We start from the raw sequence: 9,931 nt of genomic DNA on the forward strand, positions 1-9,931 counted from the left end.
TCAACTTATCACCTTGCTTTGGCTCCATTTTTAAGCTACAGGCCCCCAGTCCACAGCACTGAGGTCTTGTCATGACCTCTAAGTCAGCATTTTCAGAGCAAATGCATCCCTGTGGCCATTGCTAAGAGGTGCTGCTGATCCATCGCTGAGTGAGATGTGCTCAGAAAATGCTAGGAAGGCTTTCTGGTTTGCCCACTTGTGTCTGGCCTGAAGCTCCCTGGGAGCCAGATCTGACTGCACATCTGACATGTGTTTCTGTAACTGATGTGGCACCTGTCTTGTATGGTACTGGGGTACATTTCTGAACAAATAATATATTAAGGGAAAGCACAAGCATAAAACTCTAAAGGCATTTGCTTTCATGTTTCAGTGTACATTGGTTTACTTGGACAGATTAAGCAGATAGGAGACAGAAAGACAGAAGTCAATTTGCCTACCAGAGATGCCTTTCTGAAGGTGATCTACCAGCTGTGGAGTTTTTCTGGTGCTGTCATCACCGTTATTGCTGAGGACACCATCACCACAGATCTTTACCTATTAAAGCGAGAGAAGACTTAACATCCTAATAGTTTGGCTGATGTACTGGTTATATTATATGTAATGTGGGGGACCCATGAAACCAGCTTGCTGTGTAGAATTTCTTCACATTAGCTGCAAAGTGTGGCGCTCTGAAAATTTCTTCTTGGAGTTTCCTGGTCTTAAGTCAAAAGCGCACTCCAGGTGCTCAGTGCCAGAGGATTTGACTTACTATCTAAAATGTGACATTATCTGTACTGCATGAGCCAAGAGCTGCAAAATCTGATATCCCTGTAAGGGGTCAAAACTTTTCCCAGTTTGGAGAGGTGAGGCACAGAGGGAGTGATTTATCTTAGATTTATCAGGGAGCCTGGGGCAGTTTGAGGACCTGAAGCCAGGAGGCAGAAACTGCACAGGGTTCTTCTTCCTTCCACTGACCAGCTGGTTTGGAGCTATAAGAAGCTGCGGCAAGGTACCCCAGTGTATCTGACCCTCTCTCTTATCTCAGTATCAGTTAGTCGCTGTAGATTTACCTACAACAGCAGCCAAACAAGACTGTGCTAAGTAGTATGTCAGTGAAGGCTTTACAAGTGCCATTTAGCAAAATTAATAGATAATGCCCCAAATTTTGTGGCTCTCTGTGAATTTGTATTGTATATTAATAACATAGAGATAAATAAAATCCAACATAACATTTGAATAAAGACTTCATACTTAACCCAGAGAAAGAATATAATGAAGTAAAAGGTCTTGGTGCAAAGAAGGCAGGTGCAGCCTTGGCCAGAAATGCCTTCTCACACACCTGAAAAGCCTAACACTAGTGAGCACAGTCCCCTGCCCTTTCTCAGAAAGAAGTCTGGAAGTGGTGTCACTCAGGTTTGTGCCCTGCACCCAGTTGTCCCTGCCTACTGGTAACTGCCATCCAGCAGCACGTCATTCCCTGGGAGGGCAGTCATTGGTGGCACCTAAGTTCTGCCAGGTGGAGGAACTGCTTTGAGATGCAGGTCAAGGTGGGCGTGAAGCACACAACAGCTTGGCCTTCCCTTTGCAGAGTTCACCTCCAGGCACTGTCGCATGCCTGCAGTGTACCTGTAGCTAAGGTAGCACAGAAAAAATATGGGCTCCTGACATCTGTAAGGGAGGCTGGCACTATCAAGGGAAAGTCGGGCACTTATTCTGCAGGAAACAAAGAGCGCAGGGGAGAAGCACAGTGCTACTAGCACCAGAAAGTTCTTGTGACCAATTCTATGGCCAGCACCAGAGATCAAGAAGCAATGATTGCAGCTGAAGGTTTCCAGATGCTGTTGTTTTCTGCATTGCCGTTTAGTAAGCCACAGTAAAGAGAGAGAGTAGCAGAGAGCTCTGACTTCAGTTTAATAAATTTTGTCAGTCCCCTTTCACAGGACACTCTGAGGTCTGTTGCATGAATGTAGCTGCGGTTATGGCTGTATGGCAGAAGGAGGGGCAAAATACCTCAGGATTTCAGTCTGTGCCTGAGTTGGCTGGATCTGGGATTTCTGCATCAAAGGCTGGAGCTCTGAGTTGTTGGAAGGAGGGTTTCCATCTTCGCCTTGTGGCCAATTCAGCAGAAACACTGGCCATCACTCAAGAGAGCCTAGGAGAGGCTGTCCAAGGACTATACTAAGCACAGAGGTTGGCGTGGTTTACTTATATTTCAAAACAAGTGTCAGAAGAAGGAGTCACAGCAGGAGTAAAAATTACCCTGGCTCCCTTGTCCTGCACCCTGGTGGAGTTTGTGTATGGTATATAGTAAGATACCTCCAATTCCTTTTAGGTTAGGATTTTAAACAAGAAGATCGATTTTAGTGATATTCAGTCCCGGTGTGGTTCCAGAGATAACATCAAACATTCTGCAGGGGGAGGAAATGTAAGTAGTACAGACACCCTGTGAACAGGCACCTCCACTGTGGTGACGCACCTTGCACAGCCAGACCCCTCTGTCTTCCTTTCTCTGATCTACTTTCCTTCTTGCTACTGTTTCACGTGAGTCTGGTCTGGTAGTTGTGTGAGCCCTGAGTATGCAGTGGTGGCCTGCTGATCTTTCTCCACAGAGCTTATCACGTTTCCAGAACTTGGAGGGAAAAAGGAAATGATAAAAGAAGGGTTATCTTTAAATGCCCAAGGGCGCTGACAGTAAAAGTCCAATGTGAGACAAAATGGTTCAGTGCCTCTTATGGGAGTGGCCCAAGAAAATAATTTCCAGAAGGAGACTCCAGCTCACAGTGAGGCTCCAGCCTCGCAGATGGGCATCTTCCAGTGCATCAGTCCTTCCTCAGCTAACCTGAGAGAAAGAAGAAAAATAATGCATAGGGACAAAGAAAGCTCAGAGGGACGGTGTGATTGGCCAGCATGCTGAGTGCTAATGTTAATGCCACAGCATTATTCCATTATAACAAACTGAGGTTGCTCAGGGTTTGCCCAGATGCCCGTTAGTTCTAGCAGGAATAGCTTAAGGTGGCTCTGACCCCTCTGATGGAAATGATCAGATGGAAGAGCTGATGGTGTGGGCACGCCTGATCCAAACAGATTCAGTACAGCCAGCAGGGCTGGCTTAAGTCATTGCTGATGATGTGAGCAGATCAGTGGCATTGCAGCCACCCTGGAGCTCCTGTCTGGCTTGGAGGGGCTGCAACTTCTTAAGCCTAATGTGATTGTGGGTCGCATCTGGGAGCTAGTTGGGAGCGCAACAAGGCAGGAGTGTCACTCTGTGGCTGTTCCTGAGCTGGGCTCAGCACAGTCAAGGCAACGCAGCCAGCAGCAGGGCACAGAGCAGCAGCAGGAGGGAGGGTGCCTGTGCTGCTGCCTGGCTGAGCAGGGCGATGCCCCGCTGCTATCTGGTGAGGACCACCGAGTCAGCTGGCTGAACACCAACCAGCTTAGGTACACCTGCAGGAGTCACGTTTGTAGATTCATCAGACACTCCATAGTGGATTGAGCTGAAATGCATACTATATTCAGATGCAGAAAAACATGAAACAGATGGTAGAGAAAAAAAAAAGTCACCAAAATATTTCTAGTTGCCAGGATGCACATTCAAGAGCAGAAGCAAATGGGAGGGATCCTGCTGCATGCAGAGCTTCAGAGCGTCCACCCTGAGAGGAAGCTCAGAAACATTTTAAAAAGAATGCTGATCTGCTTTGTCTTCCTCTTTGTTTTGCTAATAGTAAAGCTTAACCTAGCTCTGCCATTTCCCAGGTGGGAAGGAAGCTTGCTGTATTAATCCAGGTGTTTCCTCCTTTGTGGCATGGTCTGCTTTCTACTAACCATCTCTCCTTTTCCAGTGGTTTGTAGAGGGCTCTTCCTCTGCAGGGCTTGGTTTTTTATTTATTTTGCCCTTTCCATTCCTTTAATTTTTGTGCGTGTGTGCTTTTGACAGGTACAAATTGTAACCAAGAAGATCGACTTGAGTCATGTGACTTCCAAATGTGGCTCACTCAAGAATATCCACCACAAGCCAGGTATTGTAGGAATTTCTGGGATGTGGGACAAAGCAAAGACCTAATCCTGTTATGTGAAGGAGAAATCATGGATAATACCATTCTCTTTTATAGTCCAAGAGAAAGTAAATAAACTTTGGTAATGAAAATAATATTCTTAACTCTACTTAACTAAATATATAAAGACAGAAGGTACGGGACCACCTAGTTTAGAGAGTAGATAAAGCAGAAGGATGCTGTTGTGGCATAATGTCAGTTTGATAAGATACTGCAATGCAGACTCAGCAAAATACTTAAGCATGTGCTTAAACCCCATGAAAACCCCAGTAGGGCTGCAGCACGTGCTTAGTTTGCATATGTGTTGAAGATTTTATGTTTTACTGAACACGCAGCATGGTATTCTGTGCTTCTCTAAAACCATTAGATCTCAACTAGACAGGAAGTAACATGAGTGCACCCATGTGCATCAGGTCAGCCTTTCTCTTGAGCCATTCCAACCCCTTAATCTGTATTTTCTTTTTCTGTGTAGGAGGTGGGCGTGTGAAAATTGAGAGTGTGAAACTGGATTTCAAAGAAAAAGCTCAGGCTAAAGTTGGTTCACTGGAAAATGCCCACCATGTACCTGGCGGAGGTAACGTCAAGGTAAGGGGACAGCGTCAGAGAAAAGGCTATCTCTGTGCAACTGACATGGTGAAATTATTAGAGCTGTGAATTCAGCAGTGGCTCTGAATTGAGTAGGGAACATCTGTTTGTTCCCCTTTCAGCACACTCACATGCCATTTGCTCCTTTGGGAATTTGGAATGACCAATCTCAAATCCACATCTAAGCTGAGAGTGAATCTTAAAATGAAACGTCCTGTAGTTTGTGCACTGGCTTTCCCCCTAAAGATAAACCTTGTCTGGGACTGTTGTACAGCATAGGTGTGATCTAATATGTTTGTAGCATGACTATCCCAGAGGATTGGGACTGCTTTGTGAAACAGGAGGAAGACATCTTGAAAGTAAGATCACGCCACAAACATTTGAAAAAACAGTTTTCAGAAACAAATCACAATGCCCATAAAATGTCTATTAAATTCATACAGCTAGGAACAATGGTACCGCTCATTAAGGCATCCATCCTTAGAGACAACCGTTCCAGAGACACAAACGGCAAGAGAATGTAACATAGTAAGCCAATACATATTAAACAAGGTGAAAAAATCTTCAGTTTCAATTATTCTAAGGAGTGAAGAAGCTTCAATCCTTGTAAGAGCTCTTAAAAGTAAACAAAATGTGACCCAAATGATGATCTATAATGAGGTAATTTGGTGACTATATAATCTGTTAAATTCTTTACTTTCCTGGAGCAGATTGACAGCCAGAAGCTAAACTTCAGAGAGCACGCTAAAGCCCGTGTCGATCATGGGGCTGAGATCATCACACAGTCACCAGGCAGGTCCAGCGTGGCTTCGCCACGCAGACTCAGCAACGTCTCGTCCTCTGGAAGCATCAACCTGCTTGAATCGCCCCAGCTTGCTACCCTCGCTGAAGATGTCACAGCAGCCCTCGCTAAGCAGGGCTTATGAATTTGCTCATTTTGCATTGTATGAAGTAATAATATTTAGGCATGAGCTCTTGGCAGGAATGGGCTCAGAGCAGGTGTTACATTCATTCTTTACCATGTCTAAAACTAAGTCACATCCCAAGACCTGTAGTTACCGTACAGTTAAAAAAAAAAAACAACAAAAAACCAGAAAAAAAATTAAATAGATGCAGAAATTGGCCTGATCTCCATTTACAACAGGAAGACACTGGCTTTATATGGGTATACAACTGCAGTATGTTACATTGGACAATTATTGTTGCTCTGCTCTGTCTTGCATGGAGTACCGTACTATGATAAAATGCATTTTTACCTTTCATGTGCCTGAAGGCCATCCACCTCTTTCTGAAGAGCCTTGTCAATATCCCAAGTTGCTCATTTCACTGTTCTGTTGATAGATGGGGAAATAAAAAAAAATTAAAGTTGCCCATTGTAAGTTATTACAGGTTAAATTAACAGTCAGCTTACAAGAAGGAAGGGCATATAGAGAAATTCAAGTTTAATTAAAAAAAAGTGTTATTTTGTATAAATGAGTAGAACAAAAGTTGAATTAAGTTATTAACATTTTTTTTGATCTGGTTAATTATGTCAGTGTATAGCTGAAAAGCCAATAAATTATTTAAGTAATAACTGAAAATAATAGTTGGAAACATTTGAACCATGCCTGGGGAAGTGACGTAAAAGAGCTGTTGAAAGCAAGTACTTCCACCCCAATGGACTTGTGTCTGATTAGAAAGTTGGTTAAGCGGCTAGATTTGTGTACGCACCACCGGTTTCACATCCTTTCCATCTGTTTGATACAGTATTATAGATATATATATATTTCTCTGTGGCCATTTGTGATATGCCCTCCTCATATACTTGAATATTCTACTTCTTTATCCACAGTATCTGTGTCTCTTGCACCCTTTGGTGTTGCAATTTTAGGTATGTAAAAGTAGATGTTAGCAGGGTTTTTTTTCCCTATTCGTAAGAATACATTTAAAAAAGATGAACATTTTAGCATGAAGTTGCTTTCTGTAACAACTAAAAGCCGTGACCCTGTTTTAGTGCCAGATGCAAGTCTCTTCTGTGATGCTAGAAAAAGGATTCCTTTCCTCTTCCCTTCCCTCCCTTTCTTCACAAAGGTATGATTTTTGTGGGGTCCAGACGTTTGTAAAAGGGTCTCCAAAGATGGCTGAGTTTGGATTCTGGATTTTTAAAAAATCCACGATAGTTTAGTTCTGGCTTTTTTTCTTTCTTTTTCTTTCTTTTTTTTTTTTTTTAAACTCCTGTAGTAACAGTGAATGTTAGTTTTATTTATTTTTTTTCTTTTGCTAAAGTTGAAACACATTAAAAAGTACTAAGATGTTTCCACTCCTTCAGTGATGTCTTATGTATACACTCAGGCACTCAGATAGCAGTGATAAATGCAACAGGGATGCCTGTAAATTATAGTACATGAATAAATAAAATGAGCTCCCTAGACTGGGTTGCCATAGCGATTCATCATCTTGAAATCTGAGCAAAGTGGGATTATAATGACTATAAAAAGTATAAGAAAAAGTATGCATAAAAGATAAAGGGCAGAGACGTATAAACAACCAATCTAACGGAGTGACGTGTGAGAGCTCCAATACTGTCTTATGGACACTAAGAGAACACTGAAGGTAATATGGTAGTATTACTCATCAGCAGATAATAATCTGCTGATACTATATGTACAGTAGACGTTATGAAATGACCAGTTTACATTCTTGCAGATTCTTTGATCTTTTCCTTTTGAAATCTATTAACTAAACTTTGCACTGTCGGTTGAGCTATACTTGATACATGTATTAGGTTAACATTGTGTGTTGGAAGCTTTTGATTTGTTCTCTTTCCTTAATTTGTATGTGTGCGTGTGTGTGTTGGGGTTTGATCTGAAAAGACTCATAGGGAAGATTTTTATGTTTGTGGAGAAGGATTCTAATAATAGCACAGGATTCCCCATCATTAAATTCAGGTAGTAAATGCACAGTTACTAGAGAGTAAATGTTCAGTGGACCAAAGGGGGATTTTGGCTAAGCTGTCACAGCAGTACAGAGACAAAACAAAATGGTTACATCACTAAAAATGTTACTGAAGATGAACTCCTAACAGCCCCACACATGACATTTCAGCTCTGCAGAAAGCTTTTTCACACTATAAAGTACCTAATACTGTTAGTAAGTCGGTTGTTTTATACAAAGGACAGTGAGTTTAGAACCATGCTAAGTGCATCTGGAGGATTCTGATTTCTGCCTTGTGTTTATTATACTTCTGCTTAGAGCAATCCTAAGAATTCACATGGAAACAGAGTCGAGTGAGGTGCATTAAAAGCCTCTTCCCATTTTTCCAGAAAAACAACAGACATAAAGAAAAAAAAAAAACAAACCAGTGTTTATATCATGTTGCTCTGATCATACTATCAATTAATATAAATTAGTCTTGCAGTAGGTTTTTTTTTAATGCCTTTTGCCAGTGTGGGAGAGAGTCTATGGTACTGCTGAACCTCAGCTTCTCTGAAGCTGAACACCAGCTAGTGAGAACAGTGTTAACCTGAGACTCAAGTTTTTTTATTCTGCTTTTAAAATTGAAATACTCTTGAAAATGAAGCTTAATTAATCCACCTATGAGTCCAAAGTTAGAGTAGTGTAACACACCAAGTCATTTATTTCATGCATTAAAATGAGCTTTCTTGTCTTGATTCAAGCAAAGACCTTTGTAATCATAATCTTCCTTCCATAGAAAGAACCCTAGAATGCTGTGGAGATGAATGAAAAGAAATCAAGGGTATTGTGCTGTTAAATAATAAAAAAAACCCCACAAAACAAGTTATGTTACATGACTCTAGATGTTCACTGAAAAAGCTCATATTAATCTTAACTTCTCAAGAAGAGTGTTGGTTTTAAAAACAATGGTTTTGTAAATATGTAATGCCCACTAAAGAAGATAGAGCCAGCTTCCTGGAAACTGCATCCGTTGTGTTCCTTTTCCACAGGCATGTTGAGCCAGCAGGTATGTTGGGTGCCTGAGACCCAACTCTGTAACAAAGCAGAGATAATCTAGACAAAAAGAATGGTGAAACCTTGTTTGGATAGTAGGGGAGAGCCCCGAATTAATAATCCATCATGTTGTAGAGACCAAAAAAAAAGTGCTTCTGCCCCATCTGCAGAGTTCTGTTTCCATGTAACCACAAGCAGAAAGAAATCAAAGTTGAGCAAACATCTGTCCAGCAACAATAAAGGAAAAATTAATACCGATGAGGGAAATTGTGCGCCCACAAGGGCTATGTATATTTTCACTGTACAGCAGTAAATGGTATTATTCATTCAATGCTCTGCTAAGGTACAGTAGTAACCTCATCATGACTGCTTGCAAATCTAAGTCTGCCTTATATACACGACCCAAAGGGAGTCGAAAGGCAACCTGTGTGGCCTGCCACATGTGAGCAGAAGTTTTTCCCATGCTGGGCCAAATACTGTTTGAAACCCAAGTACAAATGTCCCTTCAAAGGCAAGCGCCTTGAAGAGTAGATCACGTTTGCTATGAAAATCGACGCAGGTAGATTTCTAGCCTAGGTGTGTGTCGAGTTTACTCACTAGTCAGATTGCTAAAGCAACTCCCTCTACAACTCCAGCAATTCCCACTGCAGGAAGGTAAATTAGTTTCACACTTGGAAAAGTCAAGCGTATAAAAGCCACTTCAACTTTAGCAAAGAGAAAAAGCCAACAAATAAACATGCTGTATGCTGGGATGTCAAGGAATACAGTCTGCTGTTACAAACCTGTGTTTTTTCTGATAATTCTAGAGCCTGTTACCATAAAAGGCATTTCTTGAATGGCTGGTGGTAGGTAGTTCATGTTTTTCAATCCGATTTGCAATTGTATTTGTTGCTGTATAGTGATTGTTTTGCAAAATAAAATCGCTTGTCATCTAATTGCTTGTGTTGGTTCCCACTGTTTGTGATACAGCTCCTCCTGCATTCAACCACTGAGTATCACTGCCCTGCATGGAAAAAAAAGTATAATACATCTGCTGGTATTGCACAGTCAGGCTTGCCAGAAGTCAGAGCAGATTACATCGTATTTCTCAGCTAGTCTCTGTTACTTCTTGCCAAAAGAATCAGTTTTTACAGTTAGCGTCCTCTTCTGCAGGGTAATATTTCTCTGCTTTGTGTGAATACATTGTTCTGTCCTTCGTGCTAGGGTCCCAGCCTGGAGGTAAGGTTTAGCATCACCCCACACTGAGCAGCTGAGCCCTCCAGGCAGAGGAGGCCCACAAACGAGCCAGCTTCCCCTCTCTTGGCACAGTGTTCCCTTCGGCTGCCTTCAGCGCAGAGGCATGCCAAGGTGTCACCAAAGGCTGGAGC

General features: G+C 42.0%; 1 protein-coding gene across 27 annotated transcripts in view; it reads left to right on the top strand.

Moving 5' to 3' along the window:
- The window catches only part of MAP2 (microtubule associated protein 2), a 238,636-nt gene extending 229,137 nt beyond the window's left edge, over positions 1-9,499 (top strand). For 14 of the 27 annotated variants that reach the window (XM_064452055.1, XM_064452060.1, XM_064452063.1 and 11 more), the window contains 4 exons: positions 2,312-2,404; positions 3,914-3,995; positions 4,504-4,616; positions 5,327-9,499. In XM_064452055.1, the coding sequence (XP_064308125.1) occupies positions 2,312-2,404; positions 3,914-3,995; positions 4,504-4,616; positions 5,327-5,542 (504 nt within the window). In that variant the 3' untranslated portion in view covers positions 5,543-9,499. The remainder of the gene's footprint in view (positions 1-2,311; positions 2,405-3,913; positions 3,996-4,503; positions 4,617-5,326) is intronic. The other 13 variants (XM_064452064.1, XM_064452065.1, XM_064452083.1 and 10 more) reach the window with 1 other exon arrangement.
- The last annotated feature ends 432 nt before the right edge of the window (positions 9,500-9,931 follow it).

This window comes from Phalacrocorax carbo, chromosome 5 (genome assembly GCF_963921805.1).
Source record: "Phalacrocorax carbo chromosome 5, bPhaCar2.1, whole genome shotgun sequence".
In the NCBI taxonomy this organism is placed as follows: domain Eukaryota; kingdom Metazoa; phylum Chordata; class Aves; order Suliformes; family Phalacrocoracidae; genus Phalacrocorax; species Phalacrocorax carbo.